General features: G+C 38.6%; 2 protein-coding genes across 13 annotated transcripts in view; both read right to left on the bottom strand.

Moving 5' to 3' along the window:
• The window catches only part of SLC16A12 (solute carrier family 16 member 12), a 39,682-nt gene extending 36,426 nt beyond the window's left edge, over window positions 1-3,256 (bottom strand). For all 5 annotated transcript variants that reach the window (XM_050338043.1, XM_050338070.1, XM_050338086.1 and 2 more), the window contains exon 1: window positions 2,681-3,256. The gene's annotated coding sequence lies outside the window, so the exon portion shown is untranslated. The remainder of the gene's footprint in view (window positions 1-2,680) is intronic.
• Window positions 3,257-7,935: 4,679 nt separating this feature from the next.
• The window catches only part of PANK1 (pantothenate kinase 1), a 42,281-nt gene continuing 22,881 nt past the window's right edge, over window positions 7,936-27,335 (bottom strand). For 6 of the 8 annotated variants that reach the window (XM_050334611.1, XM_050334616.1, XM_050334604.1 and 3 more), the window contains 6 exons: window positions 24,830-25,182; window positions 17,772-18,025; window positions 15,354-15,530; window positions 14,825-14,948; window positions 10,055-10,180; window positions 7,936-9,423 (listed from right to left, as the gene is read on the bottom strand). In XM_050334611.1, coding sequence (XP_050190568.1) covers window positions 9,364-9,423; window positions 10,055-10,180; window positions 14,825-14,948; window positions 15,354-15,530; window positions 17,772-18,025; window positions 24,830-25,165 — 1,077 coding nt within the window. In that variant the 5' untranslated portion in view covers window positions 25,166-25,182 and the 3' untranslated portion in view covers window positions 7,936-9,363. The remainder of the gene's footprint in view (window positions 9,424-10,054; window positions 10,181-14,824; window positions 14,949-15,353; window positions 15,531-17,771; window positions 18,026-24,829; window positions 25,183-27,335) is intronic. The other 2 variants (XM_050334632.1, XM_050334624.1) reach the window with 1 other exon arrangement.

Here is a 27,335-nt window from a genome sequence, read left to right as displayed (position 1 = left end):
AAAAACTTTTGGCTGGACAGGAGCTTTAAAAAAACCTCATATGTCAAATGACTTGCTTTTGGCAACCTGATAGGCTTCCTGCTAGCAGGCTTTTTCTTTGGTGGAAAAAGTGAAATGAAATGTAGACATTTTAAAATTCCCCATCAGAAGAAAAACTTAAGTAGATGTTGGAATTTTTCACAGTATGGGAATAATAAATTTGAATTAGTTGTACTTGGAAGCAAGCCTTTGTGCAGCTATTCCAATCTCTCTCCTATATTCACTTGACTGTGGACCAGAAGTTTGGGCTACTTTAATCCATACCGGAATCTGACACCAAATATAGGCTGTAATGTTGTTCCAGTCCGAGGAGACCTAACCATTTCCATTTTCATAGCATTATGTTTTTATTCTTCCTGCTGGATGATGAGACTTGCTGTGCTCTGCAGAAGGGACGGTGTTAGCAGCTTATGCTGCTCATCATCAACACCCTTGCCGGTACAAACTCTGAGGAAATGAACGAGCTAAAGAAGGCTGAAGTGGGGATCAGAGTCTGAGGGTAGTGCAGGGGGTCTTTCTCCTGTTCTCCAAACCAGCACATGATACCAAGTAAAAGAAGATGGTGAGCCACCACCAAGTCTTCAAACCTCCACAACACAGAAAACCAGTCATTCGGCGATAACGGGCTGTACCTCAGACAAAACTCTGGCTGGTGTTTGCCGACTGCTGGGGCTTTCAGTGAGAGCTCCTCATCCAACCCAGAGTATGCTGTGCGCCTGGACATGTTTTTGTTCCAGTTCATCTATAAAATGCACAGCTTAACACCTAAGACTACTTTCAATTCAGTTTTTACTACCTAATTGTTGTAGTTGTTGTGTTCACAGGCTAAGGGAGGAGTTTCTTTGCTTTAAACTTTAGTACATTCCTTTAAATAAAATATCCTCATTGATAGTATCTACAGCAAACATTTACAGAGTTAACAAACATAGAAACTACTGTCATTCCACACAGAAACTTAAAAGATTTCTGTTTTATTTGGAGATGTACCAGATTATTTCCAGGGGCACTTATGCAACACAAAATCTTACAGATAATTTTTTTTTTCACCCTGTGCTTGTGCAAGGTGGTTTTTTTCCCCCCCATTCATTTGCTTTTTTCTCTCCAAGTTAAGCATGTACAGACAGAGGCCTAAACCAGAGCAAGCTGAAAGTACATCAGAAACTTGCTCTGCACAGCAAGATATTTTGGTAAATATTACATGGGTTATCCATAGCCTTGCATTTTGCTATCAACCATGTGGCTGCAAAGCCAGTCACACTGCCACCCTTCTGATACGGCAAGGGCTCAGTTTCCTCTTTCCATGGGGCAGTGCCTGAGCACGGTGCTTCATGGGTTCCCAGTGGCCTTTTCAGTATGGCAAGACATGTTTAGTATGACGTGACAAGTACATTTGTGAGTCAGGCTTCCATCGGGAGCTGTGGGGTTCTCAGAGGGCATGGGTGCAGGCTGGCTTGCAGCTGTGCTCACCCACACAGGCACCACATTGTCTTCAGGAGGGGCAGGAGCTGAAATCAGGCTGGTGATGCTGGTAGGTGGGAAAAACAGCATCAGAGCATGGCCCCTCTTTGTGCCACTGACAGTATGAGAGTGTTTGACGCATCACCCCTTCAAGGGCAAGCAGGTCAGCACAAATCAACAAACCAACCAGCCTACCTTCTCCCCAGGCTCTCCTGCTGTAAAACCACCTAGATACTGTACAAGGTCTGTGGATTTGGCCATGGGCCTGCACAGCATGAGAGACCTCTTCTGCACACGCATTCACCCAAGCATGCTTTTAGGTAGCCTGAGTAAAGGCATCCTGCACTACTCTTGAGGGATGAACTCATGTCTGTGCAAAGGCTTGAAGCCTCATCTTACCTTCTCAAGACTTGAAATTTAAAACAGTAAGGAAACGTAGGATGTTATTATCTACCATTTAATTGCTCTAAGACTAATTCTTTATGACAGGTGACAGACAGAAGCTCGTTTCCTTATCGACAGATTTCTGATTCAAGCCTGAGTAATATTTTATTAAAGCTTGTTTGTTTTTTTCAAAAAGTTCTCTGATGTTTATTTGGCTTGCCTTTTTTCTGTGTGTGTGTGTGTCCCAAATTTCCCCTCACTGAGTTTCCAGTCAAACACCACTACCTTCCTAGCACAGCAGGGAAAGAGGAATGGTCAGGGACTGAAAGGGAACTGACTATAAATGACCTACTTTCCTCCACTTGGTCTGCAAGGTAAATAGTTAGAAAAGGAAAATCCAGTTCTTTAACTCTTGTGAATAAAGATATTTCAATTACCTAACAATCTCCATACATAGGACAGACAATTGTGCCTTATGCCAGTAGTCAAGGGACTCCACAGAGTGGTATTAGTAACAGCTCTTTTGCTCCTAGCCTGATTAAAGGGGCTTAGAAGTCCAGGGTTGGAATCTGAGAACCTTACAGTAATGGGTATAAAATGAAATTTTAAACAAATTCCCATAATACTTTGAAGCAGACATTCATGGAAATCTGACAAAGACGATTTTATAACCCTTTCAAGTAGGAGAGTTGGAACAGAGAGATATGTTGCATGGCAGCTTAAAAAAATCAAGCTCCTAATAGAGGAGAAAAAGACCAGATATTGAAAAAAAAGTCTTCCTGAGTAAAACTAAGCTGACCTTGATGATTCTTCCCATGAATAAAAAGTGAATTAATTTGCAGGAGTTGGTGCCTCTTCTGCCTAATTTTTTTTCTGGATGCAATTTCTCATGTGATGAGAGCAAGGAGTGAAGTTCAGTTCCTGAATGTTTTCTGCCCTACCTGTAAAAGAGCAAATGTAGTGTGAAGTGGGTTATGGGTCAACCAGCAGCCATCAGCAGAAAGCAGCTTTAGTTTCCCTTGCACTGCTCTTCCCCCTTCCAAGAGGCAAGCTACTGATGCAAAGGGAGCTGCCATGCTGCACAGGCAAATCTGCTGGAGAGAAGTCTTCAAACCTCATACATCTGAAGAGAACAGATAACTTACTTTTTAAGCTAAAACACTGTGACAAACACTGGGAAATTCTGGGAGTGTTTTTGGCTTATCTTGCAAATATTTCTGGATTTTTTTGTGTGTAGCATTTTGTAGCCAAGTGCAATATGCTGAAAGCTAGCTGGGTAACAGCATGCTTAGGACATAGGAACAGCATGTTTTTGTTTACTTATTCAAATAGCAATAGGGGTGAAGTTGCTCTAAAAACAAAACAATTCCACTGAAAGGAACTTTTAAATTTTTTTAAATTACATTCAGAATTTTGTGATTCATTTAGCCAGTCACCTTTAAAAATGATAAATTAATTTGTTCATTTAGTGTGTTTTTTTAATTAATATGCATTATTTTACAGTTAATTTTTAAAACCATAACAAGAGTAAGAAAAATTTTCAAACACAAGAGAGCATTCTCACTGTTCAAATAGATTACAATAAAATAAGTTTTTATTTCAACCTCCAGGTGAAGCCTATCCAGCCTTCTTAGAGGAGAAACCTCTCATAGATTCAGTTGCCTTGTCTATATTACACTGTTGCACTTCACAAAACAGATATTAATGGACACATTTACTGTGCTGCTTCCACTGCCTCCTTCTGACCATCAGGATATCGATGGGGTAATGCCAGTGGGAGGAAAAAGGGGGCAGATTCAGCAGAGTAGATAACAGTACTACTATCTCAACTCAGTGTTACATTTGCCAGTTGGTAATAATTTACTGACTTACACAAGAATATTTCAATTGCAGTCTCCCAACTGATGCAGCTGTTATGAAAGCTTGTAGGAAAGAACATTTTGATCAGCGTGTCTTTCATATGGGCTTGAGGCATTAATTTCCTCATCCTTACTGACACACACATCCAACCTAGCATCTGCATCAGAAACTCCTACAAGCTGAGACCAGTTGTTTTATTTTTGTGCAGCTGGCTAACATATGAATGGAAAACAAAACCATTTGTAAAGTGGTTAGCTGAGATTACATCCTCATGGATGGGCATAAATGGAGAACTCAGTAACAGAGGTAAACTCAACTCCGTACATGCATTGCTAAGGCTGCTTTGGTACATCAGCATTTATTAAAGGGCTACTCCTGATTTGATCTAAATTCCCAGATTCGCTCAAACTTTTAAGAAAAAGAGATGGATGGGTCACCCATCCAAAATTCTGGAAAAGTGAAGCTTGGAAACCTGAGGCTGGAAGTGCCCTGATCATCACAACAAAATAAGTAAAACCACTTAAAAACAGGGAGTGACATATTAAGTGCAACATGATGCCATTTGAAGCTGTTTGTCCTCCTTCATTGCTTTAAATCATACCTATTACTTGGTGCTTTCATAGTTGCAACAGGTTGTTTAGAAATAAACCAGGCAGGACCAAAGAACTCTGCCCTGGCATGATCAATGGCTGCACCCCCCTGACATTTGTGAGCAGCTTGGGGCACACTGCAGGAGGCTGCTGAACCCCCTGCCACTACCAGCCACTTTGCAGAGCTCTGCACAACGGAGCAAACTGCTGGAGGCCAGCAGAAAAGAGTTGTGCTTCTGCCAATGTCATAGCACTGGTTTTGATGTAAAAGAAGAAGAAAGAAATCTCTATCATGTGGAGGCAGTACATCCCCTGCTGTGTGTCTCACATGCTGAAACAAGCAATGTTTGAGACCAGGCTTATTGCCCATATGAGAGAACATCTGCATCTCAGTAGAGACTTAATGCTTCAGCACAGGTCGCTGGGTACTCCAGGGGTGCTGCAGCCAAGTAGTAACCATGCAATGCTCTAGCTCACGACCACCCACCCTTCCTTCACCCTCTGAATTAGGGCACCTCTGCCATTCTGTCAAATCACCTGCCCTCCCCATCTACACCACCATTCTCTCACAGGTTGCACTAACAAAGAGCTCGTTAATTACTCACCCTGCAGGGCCCTTCCTATCTCGTTCATGTCACCCCAGAAACTTCTACAGATGCTGCTGCTTTGTCCCTTTTCCAGGCTCAACAGCTTCCCCTCTTGGGAACTTCAGCTTTTCTTACTCATTTCTCTTCCATCGCTCCCAGCACCAGTATCTCTTGTTTGAGGCAAATCTCGATTCCCAAGGCAGCTGACAGATTCTCCAAACTTTTAGAATCAGAACCACAATTTTTACTTTGCTTTTTCTGGTTTTGGTTTTTTTTTGTTTTGTTTTGTTTTGTTTGGTGGGTTTTTTGGTTGTTGTTTGTTTTGGGGGTTTTTGTTCCTGTAGTTCTGTGGGGTTTGTTTGTTGTTTTGGTTTGGTTTTGTGTTTTTTGGGGGGAGGGAGGTGGTAGGAGAGGTTTGAAGGACTCCCTTCTTGCACAGTCTCTACATCTCTTTTTCTCCAAACACACTAATAATCACACAAAGTTGCAATTAGCACCAGCAAATCTTAAAGAATCAGAAACTGGATTCAGTTTTTAAGTTTAAACAAGCATTTATTTTCCAGAACATCCTAGAGATCAGATGTTCTCTATCTTTCAGGTGTCTGAGAGGTAGCAAGACACAAAATGGACTGTGATCTTTTTCATAGCCTGTATTTCATTTATTCCCAAATTCAAAGACACCTTGTACTTTAAAAAAGAGATCCCAGTAGAACTCCTCATCCAACTGGAAACAATCATGTATGTTTATTTGGTCATCAGTTCAACCCCATATGGTTCTCCCCTCTCTAAAGTTCTGCTGTGTCCTGCCAAAAATCACTTGCAAGTATCTTGTGACAGTCTAATGGGGATAGAAGTGCTGATAACAGTGAAACCCCAGGACAGCTTTGCTGAGGTTGGAATGCATTGCAAGCACCCCACTTGCCCTAGAAGTCAGATTCTTGTACTGCCCCTATGCTACCCTTCTCTGACAAATGTGATCAAGTAAATACTCTCAGTTGTTCCTTACACTTCAGCCAGCATTAGAGACTTTCCCCCAACACTTTAGTCCAAAAACTACTTTGAAACACAGACCCTTCTTCCTACTGGGACATAATTAGACTTTTTGTCAAAACCATTAAAAATCTGGGGTTTGCAGTGGCAGTAGGTAATGAGGAGAGTAGCATGTGATTCAAGAAGAACCAATGGTCAAGTCCTGAAGAAGCAGATCTTGGCACAAGCCATCAGAATTGAGAGGAAGTAGTCCCACTCACTCTGCTCCAACTTACCTTAATGATTACCTTACCATGTTTCAGAAAGAGAAGCTGATTAACACATGGCCTGGCTTGTTAAGAGGTCTCATCAATTTATACCGAAACAAGTATTTTCAATACATACTAAATCTGCAAACTCACTGATCTCCCTTAGGGTAGTCTGCTTCTTCACTGTCACCATTCCTAAAACAGAAGTGATCCGAGGATCATTTCTAGGTTCTCAATAATACTTGTTGATAGAGCTGCAATTGAGCTTTGCTTGCACAAATTTCCAGTTTGTATCAGTTATACTAGAGGTTCATTTCTGTAGCTGAGCAAGACTGTTTTCAGACTCTTTAGATACCTCTGGATGATGAAGAGAGTCAAAGAATACTCTCAACAGATGACTGCAGACAGCAGTCTGGATACCAAACACAATCAGAAAAGTTCAAGACAACAGCAATGCTTTTAGAACTGCCCAAAGTGTTCCCATATGGCAAAAATACTGTAACAGTGCTAGAAATCGACCTCCCTGTCATTCCTCCATTACTTTACTTATGGAAGGAAAACAAAACTTGGGATAAGTGGAGGAAGGCAGTTTGAAGGTAAACAAGCAAGTTACAGTACTAGCAGATTCATATGATGGTGCTGGTAGGGACAGAGAAAAAAGGAGTCAGTTGTAGATTTCAAGGCAACAGAGAAATAGTTTTGTAGTGGGCTTTTCTCCCTCAGGAAAGTAAGAACTGAACTAACATTTTCCTCTAATTTCTCCTACTTCAGACGTTCCATAACTCTATCCTATTAATTTAGTTTGGTAACCTTTTCCCCAACCAAGTGTACTCATTTGTGTAGTATACAATTCAAAGTATTTTCCCATTCTTTTAACAATACCAGTTCACATATTAAGCATTTTAAATTTTAAAATCAGTATTTTCAAGTTAAAGTTTTATTTTGTGCTTCTCTTAGAACTGCTGTGATCAATTTACCTGACAGTCCCTGGAATCTTACAGCTAACTTCATGGCTACCAGGGTTGTTCTTTCCTTCTTTAACCACACAGCCTCAATCTGTGCATCTTCATAGTCCTTATATATTTTCCTGGATGGCTTGCTACCGTTTCTTTTTTGTGGGGTTTTGTGGGTTTTTTTTGAGTAGAGGATTTAATCCTAATGGAACTGCTATTTCATATTTGTTTACTTAATGTTATATTCTTCCTTCACACAACTCTAAATGCTAAGAATGCATAAACACCTATGTGACAGATATTCCCATATCAAATTCCCTTCAAAAATAGATCAGGGAGAAAAAGTTGGGAGCCCTCCCTGAAAAAAAACAACCAGGCATGTTTACATCGTCGATGTCATGCTTCCCTCTACCGTTTGCCATAAGAAGTGCAGTTACCTCTTAACATTCTGAAGTCTTCCTTAAAAAAAATAAAACAATGTACAAATGAATCTTTATTTGCAGTTAAAATTTAGCAAATAAGCTTAATGAAAGGTTTCTTTATTAAAAAAATAGAGGCACTGTGCAGAACTATCTTCACTTATCTCAAGCTTGATATTACAGGAAATATCAACTACAACATGCTAAAATATTGTCTCATCTTTTGGTTTACACTCTTTTAAAGTCAACTTCAAGAAGGCAAAAGGTTTCAAAGGCTAAAGTAATGTAATTAAGAGTAAAGACATGTCAAGAACAAAAAAATTATCATGGCAATAACTAGTCACGTGTGTCATAAAAAAAGTGTTAGGTATTTCACATCATTGCTTTCAATAAATGAATTCCACAGATACATTAAAACTGTCAAAACAGTAGTGGTCTTTATTTCCATTAGACAAGTTAACACTTCAGTTAATATCACCTTTTTTCAGCATTCGGGAGATACGGAAAAAAATTACTTAGAAAAGTGAAATAACCCCCCTTCCAAAAATATACTGGATAATACATGTGTCTGAATTTTATACTGTCCCTCTGATGATCCTTTACATTATGTGACATCATATACAGTCTTGCAAGACAAACTGTTCTTCAGCCTCTTCAGTCCTCAAGGTGTCTAAGAAAAGCAAGTTTACACATGCTCTGCAGCAACCTAAGTACACAGATTTCAAAGGGGTCTCAATTCAACTTGAAAAAAAAAATCTAGAGAGGTCCACAAATCAAAAAAGGTAGAAAATACTGCATTGGAGTAAACATTCAAATTTTAGTGCCCTGGAGGAAAAGTTCACATTAACTTAAAAGCAGAAAATAGATTAGTCAGTACTTTTCTAATTTTAGTAACTGGGCTTTGAATAATGCAGTTATCAGTTGTTTTCAATTAAGAACAAGTTAAAACTTGCAGACTACAGAAAAACAAATGAAAACAATCTCCCTTTACTATGTAATGCCAAGTATGTACCATATAAATAATATCTCTACTACAGAACTCTTCAGATCAGAGCTTTTCAACAGAAACAGGATTTCATTTTAGTGTTAATTCAACAATTAAACTTTTAGTTCACATCTTGTTTAAGATTTTTATTGTAGAGAAGAATTAATCCTGCAAAACCAGTTGGCAGTCTGTTCCTGTTGCAATTCACGACTACCAAAAAGTTACAATCTTAAACCCCCTACCCCTGCCAAGCCTTCTCATAGTCCTGCCAAGAAACACATTTAGCCACAGAAGGCTTGTAAATTTATTTTTTTGGGGTGCTAAATAAAAAAGTGTCTCATCTAATGAGGAAAGGAAAGGTAAAAAAAAAAAAATCAATGACTAGTTTTCACAGTAAAATGCATCAGCTTTGTAGTTTCATTTGAAACCAAGAACAAATCATGAAACGTCATGAAAATAAGATTAAAAAATCTCCTAGAGTGATTACTAAATGAAGTTAAAATTACCACACTAATCAGTAAACCCCAGAAGAAAAGCAGATGCCTCATATCACAGGTCCTACATTAAACAGTATCAATTTTTTAAAATAAATCCATACAATCTGTATGTTTGGCCACTTTGCACATTTTTTTCCTCTAAAAAATACAGTGTACAGAAAAAAAATCCTCATAATTCCCAGTATGAATTCTGAATTATAAGGTCAAAACCCAAGAAGTTAAAGATTAGCTAAAAGGATTTAAAATTATTTACAAATCCAGCAGGTAGAACTACCATAATGGCTTTGTTTCCATCCTTGTAGTGGCTTTCACTTCTTATCCAGCAGCATCTGCAGTAGGAAGCTCTTCAGACATCACTGATCATCTGTCATTTTAAGCAATTCTAGAAGAGCCCCAACAGCTCCAAAATAACCCTTTGAACAAAGGCAAAAGCAAACCAAACCCAATCAAATTCCAAAATAAGACATAGGCATGAACATATAAAGTCTTCAGTTCTGTTAAGGCAATTAAAAGACCTTTTTTATAAGATCAGCCCTGCTGTGCCAAGTATTTGCTCCATCTCATTATGATTTAATAAGATCTTCTTTAGGTACAAGAAAGGGCCTGATACTGAAAAAAATCCTACACAGTTCTCCAAAAATGTCAAAAAGAAATTACAGAACCATTATAACGGTGCCATATTGAGGCAGGATGGTTTCCATTATGAGCCCATCCATCTGGTAGTCACCTCAAAATTATGCCTACAAAAATTAATTATACTTGAGGTTTATGTAGAAGCCAATGGTACAAACATTGTTGGTACCAGGGTCAGAGAGCAAAAATCAGAGACAGGCAATGTTTAACAACGCATACCGCGAGATTAGTGATCAAGCCAAGAAGTTTACAAGCAGTATTTTCAAATGAATTTGCAAACTAAATTGCATTTATGCAGAACTTGGCTTCTGCATTCACTTCAAAGCAATGGCACTGGATTTCTCCCCTTTTAACAAATAAAGAACAAGATTTTTGTACTTACAAATAAAAGTTCCACACGTATTTCCTTACCTCATGTTCCAAAAACAGAGCTTTCAGCTGTCCTTTGGACCAATAATCCATAGCATATGCTAGCACCTTCATAGAAATCATATTAATTCTGAGAAAGTTGCCCACAAATACCACCTTGTCGATGTTCTGTAAAATTGAAATTGAAAAACAGACCAGAAGAATTATAGTCAGCTAAATTATTTGCCTCATTCAACATGTACCTCTGGCTCTACTATAAAGTTAAATGGGAATTTTGGATTACATTTAAATTCTCCAGACTGAAAAGTCAAAAACTAATTACAACTACTAACTGCTAAGTAGAGGTGTTGCAAAGGCAGGGAGGAGGTGCAGTTTTATTTCCAAGTGAGAGGCCATTATTACAGATGATCAAGTATGTGCTTAAGAGCTCAGGACCTTCCCAACATGAATCAGATTATGAGGGTTTTGGTGGTTTTTTTAATTGTATATGGCTGCGCTGAAGACATCTTTGCCCCCTGCATGGTAAATGAAGCAACTTTCCAGTGATCACTATGATTATTAAATCCAGATGGAGAACCTCTGAAGGGTATCTGAGAAGGATTACATTAGAGATGGGAAGAACCATCTTTCATTATCTGTAATCTGGACTGTAGCTCCATTTTCAAAAAGCAAGTGAAATGTGGCTGACATAATACTTGATATGAATGGCATTGCTTTGTTTCAAAGCTCACTTGAACGCAGTTTTCATTCAGGAAATTAAGATTTTTGAATCATCAGCACTAAGCTTCCAGTGAGAAAGGCATGGGTTATCCTTTCCTGTATGTACATCACTGCAGTAAGCAATGGTTCTGTCTGGTGTTTAAGCAATGCCCACAACAACTATCTCACCAAGCCCAGTTCTGCCTGATATGCACAAAAATGAACTTGCATTTTGCATTGGTGTACCATGATGTTCACCACACACTAGAATTGGTACAGAAGATTCAGTAGGAGGTCAAATCCTGGAGACAGAAGCTTTTACAGGAATCCTGAAGTACCCTAGAAATGGATCTTCAAGAGTCCTCTGTAGAAAATTACCAGAAAACTTTTGTGCAGGGGCTGGAATTACCAAGGGTTACCTCTCTACATTCTTACAGCTCTATAAAGCCAAACACTTGGCTCTGCAGCAATTCCTTTGCTACAGACCACAGTTCTATCGTGCCCAGTACTGTGCATGTGGCATCCCACAGAGAACATCCTCACTGGAATACTCAGTGTCGGAGAGCGAGACACCCAGATGCAGTAACTCATTTATCAGTTGCCGGTGACTGAGTTACATGTCTGATTGCCCAACACCAATCAAACACATCAACACAGACTTTATTTAATTTATGACTGAAAATAAGAACATCTCAAATTTCAAAAGGCTGCTATTAAACATGGCCAAGAGAACCTTGCATCCTTTGACAAGGCCGTTTTGCCTCTGAAGTAATTTCTGATAAAGGAGGGATAAACACACAACATTTCCTATAATGCAATACCATAAAATTGATTAGAATCTACATTTCAGTTTCACATTCATATTATTCTTTTCTGTGTATAACCACAAAGCTATTGTTAGCAGAAACTGAAGGAAACAGTATCTAACACAGAGTATAAAAATTACTGTAAATTTTGAATCTAAGAATACTAGTCATATCTACTAGAATAGCAGAGAGTATATCAACATAAAAAATTAATGTCAATTTTATTTTCCAAATTTTTTTTATAAGATTAAAAATTGTATTAATGATAAAAAGTTTCCTGGATTTTTTGAACTGAACTAAAAAAACAGCATTTTTCAGGAGTCAGAAAATGAAGAAATGCTACTTTTATCTTTTAAGGGAGTCTTGTCAGTTTACTTCTAAATTGTGTCCACTGCTGAAGCTTTCAAAGCTGAAAGACAGAAGTCTTAAACTGATGAAGAAATGGTGATGACATCCTTAAGCTAATCAAACTACAACATCCTAGAAAAGACATGTACTCTTGCACTCTGTGGGTCTCAATAAATTGTTCAAATACCCTGTAGTAGAAAGCTACAGTATAGCTTCAGTGTAGTGTATTCACATATTTGCCAATATAATTGAATAGGGAAATCTATACCAATAATGCAATAAGAAACCCCACACATACTTTTGCAAGAAGTCTTATTCAGATTCAACTTACATGTTCTGCTAGTAAGAAAAGTATAAACCAGGGCATTGGTTTCCTTTATGCAGTTCTGCCGTGCCTAGGACAGACCACTTCAAATGATGTGTAGCCAAATGGTTCCAGACTACAGAATTTTTCAACCCCACTGCCAATTTTGCGCAAGCAAATTTGCTTTGAAGTTCTTCAGACAGAATATTTCATTTATTCCCCAGCCTCATTTTTTCCTGCCCATATGCAAGTCATTTTCAACACAATATTAAAGCTGCAATCATTGGGAAAAATTTATCAAAACTCATGCTTCAGGGCATAAATTGATTCTGTTAACCTAAAAGTGAGCTTCACCATAACCCTAATCTAATACATACAAGCTCCATAAAAGAATATCATATTCAGCTGTTTTGAAGCTCTTATTTGGGGATTTCATTCATCAACCTTGCTGTAAGTCAGTCATGTCTCCCAAAGGCATTTAGGTGTCTAGATTATTTAGCAGAATGGTAGTATTAGTTTTTTCCCCAAGAGCAAACTAGCTGAAGATTAGCTTACTTGCAATGATACTGCATGTCTGATTTTTCTTTTTAATAGCATGTGAAGCTACTAAAAGAAGTTTTCATTCTCTAAAACTACAAAATAATGTAGTTCAAGTGTTCGATAAATTCTACTTTGATGCTGTGAAATAAAGAATACTTAACATATCAGTTCACATTCCTCCACAAAATTCTATGGATCATGTCCAGTTTTTAAGTAAGCCTGTCCACAAAACAAAGATGTTAGGAACTTTTCCATGATGACTCAGAAGTATTAGTTTCATTAGTAGCCTATTTCCTCCTGTGAATGCATCGCATGTGGCTCCCTGCTGCAACTCTCCATGCTTTGATAGCCCTGTACAATGCTGCTTGAACTCCATGCCACAAGGCAACACTGTAAAGAAGCTGAAAGCAAAGAGAACATTGAAAGAGAATCATCCTGACTGAAAGAGTTGCCAAAAAAAAAAAACCCAAAATCACTCACACACACACCACCTATGTCTGAAGCCACTTTTCACAATGAAAGAAGGTTATCAGTGGCATTTGATAGGGGCATACACTAAAACTTGTGCTGTTCAACACATCTTAGAAGTGGTCCAGAGAGCAATGAGCAACAAACATAACTGGCATACAAAGTTAGTCAAAGAAGAACAAAAAATTAAACAGCATAGCAATGCTGAAGAGACCAATGACTAAAGAAAAAGTGGTAGATGAAGTTTATAGTAAAAAAATGAAATTACACAAATGAAAGGGGCTAAGACAGAAACACTTGAGTATTCAGACAATGAAAGGCTCCAGATTAGCTACTTTAAGACAAGACTGTGGAGGGACGGTGGACGGTTCCTTAAAATTGAGTTCCATGCTCACAAAAATGAAATACTAAGAACTGTTAGTACAGGAACTCAGAACACAAAATTTATCAATATGCCATCACAAATTCATTGAGCAACAACACCCTGAATACCACATGAAGATCTGATCATTCAGTCCTAAAATTAGAACAACAAGAAGATTAAAAAGACAAACTGAAGCAGTGAAAAAAAGAGACAGTGTCTTCCATAAGAAAGAAGATTAAGTATTAGGACCTTCTGTCTTGGAAAGAGCCCAGGGGAGATGTGGCAAATATTTATTAAAAATAAAATCAAAACCCCCACCCACCAAAACCACTAGTGATTAATTATTTCCTATTTCTCATAAAGCCAAAAGCTAGATGGGACCCAATAAAGTAACCAGATGGCAGTTTGGTACATTTCTTGGTTTTGTTTTATTGGGGTTTTTTGGGGCTCTGTGGATGTGTCAATGATTAAAAGTATTAAAAAGAAGCTATTTCTTCTACTGACAGAGTGGTGTTCAGCTAAAAGACCTGTCTTAAAAAAATTATATAAATTAATTCAGAGCAGATAAAAGAGATTAGTTATCACACAACAGTAAAGGATGCAATCTGCAGATAAAAACAAGGGCCTCTGTGTTTGGTTTTGTGGTGGGGTTTTTGTGTGTGAGTTTGTTTTTTTGGTTTTTTTTGTTTTAACTGCTAGAAGTTGGAAAGGTGTAGGAATGGAACAATCCATCCATAATTATCATTCCTAAAGAAAAGAATGTAATGAGCATCTGATAGGAGTTTGAGGCAGGATAATGCCTCAAGTGTATTTTTCTTCTTTTTGACCTAATGCAATGGTTCCTATAACTACCAAAATATTTAACACAATACACAATTTGAACCTGTCATGCTATGGAAACAACTCAAACAAAGAAGTGTTCAAAATAAAATTTGTCCAGGTATAGTAAAACCTGTTAATAACAACAAGGTAATTGAGAGTAATAATTTATATTACAAAGGTGTTAATATCTATGTATTACAGCTTGAGGGCAACTGAACAGCTCTAGGCTGAAGCTCAGTGCTTCAAAGAGATCTTTACAGTTAACTTTTCTCCCCTCTTGGCTAGCTTTGAAGCTCCAAGTAACTTTCACTTTGCCTCAAAGCATACACATAAGTCACACGTCATTAAACATATGCATATTTACCAAGGCCAGTAACACACCTACTATGCCAGCAATTTTGCATTCTGGTAATCTCACTGTGTTGTTTCTAAAGGTTTTAAGCTCATGGTGAATAACTTACCTCATTCAATGCACACATGCGAGCAATAGACCCTATGTTGTTGGTGATGGTGACCAAAGTAGCTCTGGCCAAGTCCTCTTTACTGATGGAATCTCTCTTTTCTTTACTCATCATATGACCAAAGCTGTGTGAGGAAGATGATGTCTTTTAATATGAGACATTTAAGAGTGCTAAAAGCCCTTAAAATGTTGTAATTTAATAAGCTTTGCTTGGACTTGATATCCACTGATTTGTGACAGATTTGAAACGTGAAAAGTGATCTCATTAGAAAGGTAGAACAATAAGTAAGGACACTTCTAAAATAACTGTAATTTAAATGGAAGGAAAATTCATCAAGTATTGCTTATACCTGTTTAAAAAAAAAAAAAAAAAAAAGAGCACGAAGTAGGTGAGAGATCTAAGGACAAACTACATGATTCATCGAGTGACCACACAGACATAGTGCAGAGTTCAGGGATTATGCACTCAGTTTAGCATGCACAGGAAGTTTCCCAAGGGACTCCTTAAAAACAGCTCAGTTAACACATACCTTGATGCTACAGCAGACCCCTGAAGGCCAAACCGCTCATAGTCTCCTCCATAAATATCTTTCACCAGCTTATCCACATTGGTGCTGTCTCCTTTCGCGGCCATTTCTAGCGCTTCTTCAAACGTCTCGCAGCCAGTGAGCAGACAGCACAGGCCCAGGAACGTTCCTCCTCCAAGACTGAAAAAGCACAGTCCCTTCAGACCAGCAGCTCGAGCCAGCTTTTACCACAACTCTTCAGACTCCCACTTGCAACAAGGTCTACGGAGCTACCAGCTGTGTCTTGCAACTCCTTCCTTAGAGGAGTGAAGACAGACACCCTAAACTGAGTTTCTGTTTAACTTAGGTGTCATCCAGTGCGGTTTTAACTGAGCTATTCTTAAGTCTTTAATACTTAAATAGGAGAAATTATACTAAATAAAGGGTTAGCTAAGAATAAAGTCCAATCCAACACCACAGATACCACTTTGCTATTTGTAGCACTCTTAACGATTTTCCTTGTGCAAGAATAATTAGCCAGGAGAGCACTCAAATCAGTTATGAAAGAATAAACAGTGAACAAAGTTAAATATCTATACAGGGGCAGGCAGCCAAGACAGATCTAGCCAGTGGCAGGAAGCCACTGGTTGGTTCCTGTTCAAAGCAAGGCTAGTATCAGTCCTGAATGTTCCTTCCCTGCAAGAACTCTGAGCAAGGAGCAGTCACTTTAGTTCTTGTAAAGGCTCAAGTACAATATTTACTGACTATATAAATTTAGCAGGGAGGATTTAGCTGTGCATAACAGGTTGCTAACCAGTTAAAATTTTCCTTTGGACTCTTCAGTTTTAACAGACATGAACTTCAGCTTACTAACCTCTACATCCTTCCTCATTCTTTCTTAGCCCCTGAGAAAGTTAGCTTATTTGCACTGACTGCAGCCACACCAACTGAAGCCACTGTAAACAAGAGGATCAGTGAGACACCACACTTGCACTTCACGAAAAAGCTCAGGAGGTCAGATAGGAACACCATTTAGTCCATGCTCTTGGACTACTGGGCTTTTCAGAACACATCTAATAGCACCATAATATACTCAGTGTCTGAACAATAGAAAGTTCTCCACATCAGCCACAAGACAGTACTGATTTCATCATTTATAACAAGTCAACAACACACTGCAGTCATGTTTTTCCTTACACAGTGAAAAGGATCAGAAGCACATCTACAGATGCCAAGACTACTGTGCTTGAAAAACCACCAGAACTGCAAGACTAATACTTCTCCCATTCAACTTGTGTCCATCTGTACTGTATACAAAAAAATGGCTCATGGCTACCATTGTGACAGATATGCTCTAGACAAGGCAACAGAAGACACATGGGCAGTCATGTGCAATATAGAGGAGAAACTTTAATATGTAGCATGTTCTGAAGAACAGAATGCAGCTTTGGAAGGAACTATAGCAACCCCAAGAAGCATCTTCAATTGTTGTTTTGAAAGGTGATTTTTTTTTTTTAGGTTTCTGTTTTGGTGGTTTGTTTGCTTTTCTTTTTACTATTACTAGATCATGAAAAACAAAGTGTATCAGTTCAGTTTGCATGTATGAGAAAAAAGTTTGATAGATTTATTAGTATTTTTGCTACGTCTCTGGATGGACACATCTGTAACTAAATACTTTCCTAAAAGTTAGCACTGTTTCCAAATCTTCCGAGCAAACTTAACCATGCTTCAGGCTGTTTTTTTGCCCTTAAGAACAAAGAGTGCATCCACTCTACAGAACTCCTGAATTCATGAACAGAGCAGGCACATCTAAATCCCTTACTGAACACATGCCAGAGACCATTTCAACTCAGCTCTACCTTACAAATCAGTTCAGACAGCACTAGCTGACCGAGGCTGAAATCACATAGACGACAAAGTAACAATGAATTCAGAAAAGCACATTCTAGTCTTTACACACTGGCATTCCTTCATTTACCAGTATAGTCCAAAGACTAGTGCAATCAGTAAGGAAACAAGGGATCTAGTGAGATTCCTGTGTCAAAATCAAGTCTACGAAGTTTTCCTATATCCTGGGCATATCCTAACTACTAAGCCCAAACATATTTAATTAATCAGACTGTCCCAGGAGATCAAAGCAGGGGAGAGAAGATTCATTTCCTGGGACAGCTTGATTTTGGTAATTCACAGCAAGAGATGGGATCTAGGTAAGAACACCAACAAGAGACTAAGGCAGATGTAAAGTTGAATGGATCAATGATTTCCCTTATGTAGACCCCACCCCAAAGGAATCCTACAATGTTTTCAGCCTTGCTACTGGCTTTTAAAAGAAATGGAAAGACAAACACAATTTGAGGCTGCACCTACTGCTCACACTGTCTAGTTCTACCTGTTCAATTACTAAAGAGAAAAGAGAATTAAAAGAAACAAAATTAAATTTACCTGGATCCTGTAACTCTCTTGTAATTGTCCTTAGAATACACAGCTAGGATGCTGACCCCTGAGCCTATGTTAACCAGCAGCATAGGATATGGATTATCAAGGCAGTAAGGCTTTTTCTGGCACTGTTCAGGATCTGTAGGATTTTCAAAGTAATAGCACTCTGGTTGGCCATTGAAACCAACAGAATCAACAAAAAGGAGGCCCTGGATTAAACAGTCCAATTCATCCAGTTTGTGGAGCTGTAGGTCAGCAATCTGAAAAACAACAAGAAGAAATTAATAAATAAATATTTCCTAGTAAAATACAACACTAAGAAGGACAAAAGGCTCTGCTGAAGCACTTTGATCACTTTAATAGTAACACATTATCCTATTTAAACAGTACAAAGATCTAAGCATGAAGTCTGAAATAAAAGCTTGCTATCTGTCTGACAACAGGTACCTCCCAGAGCAATGATGTGCTATGCAGTAATGCCATTTAGTTCCTGTGCCTTTGAGACATTCCCTGCTCCGAAAGCAGGAAATATTTCTCCCCCTTGGTATTCTGAAGCAGTAAATTTCTTTCCCCTCATTCCCAGCCCAAGAGGAGATGCAGCTTTTGGGGAGTATCTGACACATGCCTACACATCATCATTTCTCAGGATGCAAAGTGCTTTAGCTCATCATCCAACTACATTTCCCAGTAATTTAGAGAAATTTTCAATAGAAGCATTAAGGTGTGCACGTTATGTTAATATGCATTAAATATACGGTGAATTATGTTTAAAAGATGACAATTCTTTTTTAGCATGTCACCAGTAATCTGAGAGTTATTTCTTTCAATTATGATGAGCACTTCAAAATGCATAATGAAAAACACTATGTTTGGTGAAAAAACATACAACCTCCCGCCCCAAAAAAGATTGTCAGGCCTATGCCCCCAGAAAAATGTTAGTAAATATAAAATGATTGTGAAAATACAATTTTAACAGAAAATAGAAAATTAAAAAAAAGCTGACAAAGGACTTTCCCCCTGAGATTTCACAGGTCACCAAAACTGTGCTTAAGCAGACATGTCTACTTGCCATAGCATTCTATTCACTAGAATTAGAAATCACATCCCTTCTTTCTAAAAATAGAATTCAGTGACAGTCTGTAGAAAGTCTCCTTTCCAGTTTTCGGTAGAGGAGAGGGAGCAAAAAAAATTGTAAAGTTGCCCATTCAAATCCTAAGGTCACTTGCATCCTCACACGTGCAAAGCCTACCTCACCTAACTCTACTTTCTATCAAAAAAAGTGACAGAGTACTACAAACAATAGAGTTATACAGGAGAGAGCCAGTTCTAAAACATTTGCATATTGCAGGATGTTTTTATAACAGCTGATGGAGAAGACTTAAATGGGTAACTATGTCCTATTTTTAATTCTGAAGCTATATTAAATCACTGTAAAGAGGAAAGATATTTTTAGGGAACAGGCACGGCCAATAGGTTACATTCTTTTGAGCTATTTAAATCTCTCCTGTGAAGTCTTTTCTCTACTTGTACATTGGTCCAGCTTGCCGTAACTGAAAGCCAGCTCACTCTTTGGGTCTGCCTTTCTGTTCTACTTACCAGTCCTCAAATCCTGGAACCATAGAAAAGAATTAAGACCAAACAAACCAGCAGTCTCAAAGACTCAATATACATCCAGTTGTTCATAGGACAAGAGAGACAGGTGGATATAATTTCTTCTTGTTTCTGTATTTCCTCTGGTAACTTCTGCAATCCCTTCATATTTTTTTCTTTGTCAGTACATGGCTACACAAATTATAATTACAGAAATGCAGCATTAAAGACTTGAACTAGAAGCTGCTATACAAAGACAAGTCACTAGCAGATTTATGGTCCCTACTGTCAAAACCTCTGCTCCCCTGTAAGCCAAATACCTGGCTACAAGCTGCTTTTGTCTGATCCATGCTACATTTTCACAAATAGGTAAGCACTAGTCAGAGACCTTGCAAGACACAAACAAGCAATACAAATCCCAAGAGCAAAGCACATCTGGCATCAGTGCAAAAACATAGACAAAATCCTTGATTCTACAAATTCTCCAGTCAGGCCACCAATTTTGTAAGAATAGAACAAAAGAAACTAATTTGATTCTTTCTCAAGCACTACACATAGAGATTTTATTAACTCCAGGCCTCCATGTAAAAAAGACATACTAGAATTTGTTTTGCTTTTTATAGCTCTGTGCTATATTTAACAGCTGATATACTGTATGCAGAAAAGTTCTATTACTGTTTTCTTTCATGTATGAACTTCATAGCAGAATGAAAAACTATTTCCCTGTGTTGCTGCAGCAGTCTGGTTTTAATTTCTCGAAGAGCAAGACTGGCATTGGTATTCTAAGGCAATTCACCTTCATTCAGAGAACCACGAGCTCTGCAGCCATCAGACACCCAAAGCTCCAAGCAGCTTAGAGAGCTACCACTGTTCTTGCTAAAGAGAAATTAGGGGAAAGTTGCAAGAAATGTAGTAACCCGATCTTGTACAATAAGCCATGACAGAGCCAGTGTCAGAATTCAGTCCCTTTCCATGCCTGTAGAACTGCCTTTTTGCTATTCGTTTCTTTGCTCACAATGTCTCAAAGCAGCAAAACTGCAATGCAAAATAGATGTGCCCCAAACCATTGTAACTAATTTGCAAACATTTTTTTCCTGCTGGCCATCCCCTTACCTACACACATTACTTACCCTCAACTTTCAGCTGTTCAAACCTCTTCTCCTTGCAGGAACCAAAGCTTAGGTAAAAATATGCAAAAAAAAACCCCAGAAGCTGCATATCGAAGCACATTTTAATTGGGTGTTTTTCCTACAATATTTACAAAATGCATTTGCAGGTATTTCCCAGCTCTTTATAATACCTAATGTGAAGGCAGACAGCATAATGTTTAGCTTACTCTACTCTGCACTCCCATAACTATATTCAGCACAGTGTCTCTATAGAAAAGTTCTGCCAGAAAATTGTGCTATGAGAGGAACAACTGCAGAACAAAGTTGCATAGAGGAGCCTGGAGGGAAATTTATGATGGTTACAGGGAAATCATATGTGCATTTTTTTTAAGAATTATTTTTCTGCATTATAGCCAGACTGTAACTTTTTTTTAGACTGTTTTTCAAATACTAGGGAAGGGAACAAACCATTTAAGACCTCAAGAAACTCTCCAGGACCAACAAAACGAGGCATTGAGGACTTCGACCATGCTTACAAGCAGGTGCAACACACCAAGAAAGCAGCCAACATTCCCTCCCGTGACAATTCACACTGTTACATAGTTCTGGTGAGCACAGGAAAGTCTGAACCTGGATACAGTTACAAGTTCATTTGTCACTTGAACTTTCAATTAACAACATAAATGTTTTTTCCTGTAAGAAACTGTTAGGAACATAACATCTTGCAAGTTTTTAATTATCAATTACAACAGCCTCATTTACTATATCAATCTGGCTTTTATTACTTCTGGGCAACGCTCCAGGTTTTATTTCTTAGAACAGCTTACAATCTAGCTTTTCCTTCCATCTCCCTCCCATTACCTCTCCCCCACTTTCTTAAAGACATACTTTGCTTTCTTTATATTTTGATTATTTTCACTTCAACCCCCAACCCTCTTCTTTATGGAGCTGGGAAACAAACGACTCACATTCAAACAAGACAAAGTCTAATGCAAGCACATATCCAGCATTCACTGAGGCAGAAGACAAGATTCACTCTGTAATCAGCTCTGGGCAAAAAAAGCACTTGTCTGGAATCCTTTGCAGAGGTCTGCCCTCTTGCCCAGTTAGCTGTAGGGATGTCTCCTTTCTCTTGACAGGGAAGAGATGCACATTGTTTCTCCAGAGTCCCTCTCAGGAGTTTCCTAGCTTCTTCTTGAGATGGTTACAGAAGGTGTCGTGGTCACTTGATGCATTCTGTGGATGCTGCATTCAACTCCAGCCCAGTCTACACGCTACAGGCCAGCAGCTATGGCCTAAGCACAGCCTCCTCAAGCAAGAAGAGGTTTGAGTGTCTTATGATAACTTAAGTTACATAGCTTACTCATCCTACAAGACAGGATGGTGAGTTTATTTGTTTTAAGATAAATACAGTCTACAAGTCATCAGGCATTCAGTTCATACCACAAAGTCAAGCTTTAGAATCAGCTAGTATTTGGCACAAGGAAATCGCTATCCAGCAGCCAAGCTCACTTTTAAAGCATTTTTGTTACAGGTTATGGGGAAGGTCAAGGCCTGAGTTTGTGTTGGTAAGACATTTCCTTCCTTTCCTGTCCCAAATGTTCTTGACTAAGCAACTGGGGGTTTTCTGGCCCACACCCTGCTCCCACTGAAATTAGCAGTAAAATTTCTTTCAAGACAAGTCAAGTTCTGCAAATGTCTGTTTAGGAAAGGATTACAAAAATCCCACCTTTGAGCCACTGCAGTCAACAGAAATTTTGCAATAGTGCAGGTTTTAGACAAAAGTCTGAATAGTTCTTTCTTCTCTCCTCCCCCACCTATCCTTTACATTTGCTTCACAAAACTGAGGGGCAGCCTAAGAATTTGTTCCTCATTACATTAACAGTAAACTTCTGTGCAAGTAATGCACATATGCTATCATGGAGGAGTCAGAGCATAAAGAGATTCCTATCACAGATATACAAGCAAACAAGTCTAAGTACTCCTTACTTTTACAAAAGTGGTCACTTGAGTATTTACAGTACATGTTGGGGAAAGAAGGAAGGATTATCAGAATTAGGCATCAGATCCATCCATGCCTTAACATCACTGTTACCTGAATATAAAGACAGCCAGCCATAAAGACTAGTCATTCATAAAAGGAATAAGAAAGAACAACCCCCCCACAAAAAAACCAACCAACCAAACAAACAACCAAAATGAAAACCAAGTAAAAACCCCTAATCTGGAAATAGTCCTTTTGGTGAATTACTTTCTGATGGTCTCTTTAGTGAACATTAAGTATAACCATATGGTTGGTAAAATATTCCTGTGGCCTAGTTTAATGAATAGTTAGTTTTCCTATTTCTAAGGGAAGCATTCAGATGTTAAGAATGAATCACATGATTTGCCAAGCTACTGATTATTACTGCGGCAATCACCAAGCAAACCACAGAGACTTCTTCAGGTCTCCTTCCATCCTATGCTGCAGATCACAAGAGGGAGGTCAAATTGCTAAACTTAGGTAGCTTTGTAGATTTAGTTGCCTTTTTATGGCACAGAAAACAGGCTTAAGGTAAACAGAAGATGCCTCACCATTTTATCTTATTTTTTAATACACAAAAGCAACAGAGATCAAACCTATTCAACCTGTTTAGGGGTTCAGGATTAGGCAATGGAACAGGTAAGTGACAACAGGGTGTTTGCTTGTCTATTTTAAGGAGAAAAAGCTTCTGTAATCTTAGAAGGCTTCCTTCTTTGGGATTTGAATGCTGTTTTGCAAGACATTGGAGCTTCTGTCCAAAATCTATGCAATTCCAGAAGTCACACAAGCATTAAGAAATACAGTGAAAGAAAAATAATTTAAAAGCATATACATAGGGAAATAAAGGGCCAGAACAAAAGCATGTTTGTGAGATCAAACCATGAGTTTCCTAGCATTAGGTCAGATTTTTTTAATGAAAATAACAACATTCAAAAATACCTTAGTTTTTCCACATTGCTTCTAAGTAAATAAACATTTAAAGTCTCCTCCATATAAGGCATTATACAATACTGAATCCTGCAACATTAAGATTTAGACTTGGCACATGTTCTCTATTTCTGTAGGTGCATTAGAGTGATCAAATATTTGAAACAGACGTTTCACTGCTTTGAGAGAGCAGCCCTGAAGCTGTTGTCCAGTGTCAATTTACAGTCAGCAGAACACACTGAGATAGCCAGCTGCTGTTACAATGGCTAATGAAGTGTGACAATTTAAGTGCCAGTACCCAGAACACCCAGGCCTTTGAGAGGGATTAAGAAAGCAAACCTTCATGTAATGGATAGTACTTTTCTTCTGTAATTCTCTATGGATATTATAGTTTGAGCCAAGAAACATTTGCTGTAAAGGAAGGTGTGGAACTGGATAGCTGGAAAAGGTGTCCAAATCACTCAAAGTGTGAGTGCACTTCACTGATTGCATTATGCAACAAAAACCCAATAAAGGCTGGCTGGGGAGTTTTCTTAAACTACCTGCAAGTGTTGTAGCACACTGAATGTTAACCAACCCTGCAGAGATGTGGGATTTCACGCTGAAGTCCATCAGTCATTTGCTATGTGAACTCATATATTTGCTCAACAGATAGAAAAACAGCCCGAATTTCAATCATGCTTCAAGTGCTGGATTGACTATACTGCAGCTGAGACAAGACTGATCCCTCACTGTAAATTGCATATTTATGGGAAATAAAGCCAAAGCTACAGAGAGGAATGCTTAGCTATGATAGCTATCCGGTAACTTCCAGTTCAGTTCCACAGCTGTGGGAGTGAGAGACACAAAATTCCTTACAAAGTAAGCAACTGTACCTGCTATTACATGATGCAGACTCCCAGAACTGAAATCAAAAGCTAGCTGGTACTGTCATGCTTCCATACATTGTTTCTCCCCCATGCTCCACCAAGACTCTTGACTTCACTCTGCTTGAATGTTAATACAAAGGGAAGTGAACCTGAATCAAATTTCCAGGCAGTATAGCTTCATTTCTTTTCCAATAGATAATCAGTTTGCAGGTACCTTGTATAGTGTCAAGGCTTCTGTGTTGTCATAACATACCCTCAGGTTGATTATGAAGCATCTGATCACCACAGCTGTACACTAAAAAACCCCACATTTACTAAATACATCCTGCACAGTAATACCAAGCAAGTAGAATACGAATACCCTCCCCTCCTCTCGCCATGTTCTCAGCAATGCCACCAATTGACAATGTGAATTGATTCTGTTAGTCTTAACCAGTGAGGATGGACAAAAAAAAATATTATTCTCCCTACAAATTTTAATAGAAGGGCTCCCATGATGTTTTTCCAAAGTACTTCCCCTTGATCTCATATGAACTGTTGACTTACCGTTCTAAAGTCCTCCTCAAACTTGTAAGCTCCACCTCCCGTGGCACAGAGCGTAGTGTGCAAACTGGAGAAGTTCTTTTCACTACCCATCTGTATGAACCTGTGCATGGCACAGCTGGGAAAGCGGATGAAGTGCAGGTTTCCTTTGCGTCCACACATAGTCAAATTTTTCAGTTCAAGGTGGACATCACGAATGCCAGTTTTACCATAGGCTGTATTGGAGGTCAAGTATTTCCTAATGCTTTTCAGGTTTTCCACCTCCTCCTGTTCCTCCTCTGCAGTAATGTCCTTAGGTTCAAAGTAGACCAGTTTAACCAACGTTCCACCGATATCCATTCCAAACCATGGGAACGCTAAGAACAAAGGGGTTGGGAAGGGAGAAAGAGAAAGTCACTATAAATATACAGGGTAGCCATGTCACTGAAATAATTTGCTGAATGACAATTCAGTGCAGTCACAGTACCAGCCATCTGTTCCTGAAAGCTGAGGGCCACTTACATGTCCATTTCACACTCTCTAAGTTAAAGCTTCATAAAGCCTCAGTTGAGAAAACAAATGAAGAATCTCAAAATATTATTCTGTGGAGAAGCAGGTTTTAATAAAATGAAATTTTTTTTCCCCAGGAAATCATTTTACTCTTCAGTCAGCACCTCTTGACAGAGCACATTTACTGCATGTCATCCAATCAGCACCAATGGGTGAAATGAAATGAAATTGCATTTCACCCAATTGGCACTAATTCTACCAATACACTAAGGGGGGAGGAGGAACAAACAACCAAACAGAAGAAAAACATTTCTCAAGTCATGTTCCCACTGTGTAACATCTACAATTGCCTTTCCAAGCCAAGTCAGAATTTCCAGTTACAAAGCTCTGTCTGAAGAGCAGCAATACAAAACTCCCATTATGCTGGAAGCCTCCAGACTTCAACCCACCAGAACCAGCAGCTCTTGGAACTGCACCCCTTGTATACAGTAGCCAAAAGTGAGCTGGCTTTTGTTCAGTATTTACCACTGACAGACTTCTTTGACCACAGACTGATTTTCTTTGCTAGTATATCTGTTAGTCTATCATACAGCTATATAAGAAATGCCACTATTTGCTTCTCAGCATACATATATTTGCCCCAGCTGGCTTAAGTCCACCAAAGCCTTTGTTCTGTTAATGTCAAGAGAAAATTACTGTGAAGAACATGTAGACAGAAGATTCTATATGAATCAGATTGGTCTGCCTGTTCCACTTACATATGCGTGCATAGATTTTATGAAGCAATAAAAGTGATAATACAAAATCTACATACAGGCAGTGCAGAAGGAGGCAGCTTACAATGTTTCTTAGAAAAATTAAATTAAAAACACTGAGTATATGGCTAACATTTAAGATACACTTCTAAAATAGTTATACAGTCACCTCTCTCCTTTCAGGGAGAATCAGGTAGACTTGGTAGAAATGTGATTCTACCAACTAGGGCATCCCAGCTTAGTGTTGATACAAACTTGAAACCATGTCCATAACTGATTTTTCTATCAGTGAACGTAAAAGCAAACAACTTGAAGCAAAGATTTTAATAAGCACAGGAGGTACTCAGCTTCAAACTGAAAGAAGCTTTGAGTCTTTTTTTCCTTACCACAAAGGTCTCAGCATCATTCTTGTCTGGTTGAGTAATTCAAAAGTCACAATTTTTAAAACACCCTCCTTGCTCAAACCAATCCTTAAATGTCAGATATTTAATACAGTTATTTCACTCCATTGCTGTATGCCAAGTAATTGAAGCATTAGTTTCCGCTGCACTTTCCTTAAGGACAAGACAGGCATAAGGCACAGACTCCAATGAAGTAGCTCGCTCACAGTTCAGTTTTTCTAAGAGCATCTACTTTTATCTGTTGTAAGGTCTAAATTTTTTTTTTCCATGCCGTACAAGTTGCAAGACACTGAAATTAAGTCTAATTTGCAGTTTGGTAAGACACATCATCCTATGCAGATACATGAGAGCTCCCTGAAATGGGAAGAATTCAAAACAAGTGTTTTTAAAACAGGCTTTATTTTGAAGAGGAAAAATATGACAATATAGACTAACCTGTAAGTCAAACACTTTTGGAAGTACAAGGTAAATATTTATGCAAAAGCTGTCTGGTCCATACTGCACAACATTCTAATGCAGTGCAGCTCAGGATGCTAATCCCATTAGTGATTTACACAAATCTTTATTTAAGTGACTGAGAACTTTAATTACCTGTCCCCCTGGAACAGTAAGTCTCCTCCTCAGATATATCTTAACTAGGCAAGCAGGAAGCTTAATTTTAAAAGCAGCATGGTTGGACCACGCGATACAGAATCAGCCCATAGCTAAGCGTAAGCCAACTTCCGATATTTTTCATTAAGGGCATAAAATTTGCAACACTCTACCCTGCAACAACAGTTGCTTTAAAGCTGTAGAGTAGCTTTCATCTGTAAGGGAGGGAAAAAGCATTCCATCCTCCTATTCAAACACAAGACCAACAATAAA

This window comes from Myiozetetes cayanensis, unplaced genomic scaffold (genome assembly GCF_022539395.1).
Source record: "Myiozetetes cayanensis isolate MyiCay16 unplaced genomic scaffold, myiCay2020 scf10, whole genome shotgun sequence".
Lineage (NCBI taxonomy): Eukaryota > Metazoa > Chordata > Aves > Passeriformes > Tyrannidae > Myiozetetes > Myiozetetes cayanensis.
Note: the sequence above shows the minus strand (reverse complement) of the source record. Positions and strands in the feature narration are given on the sequence as shown.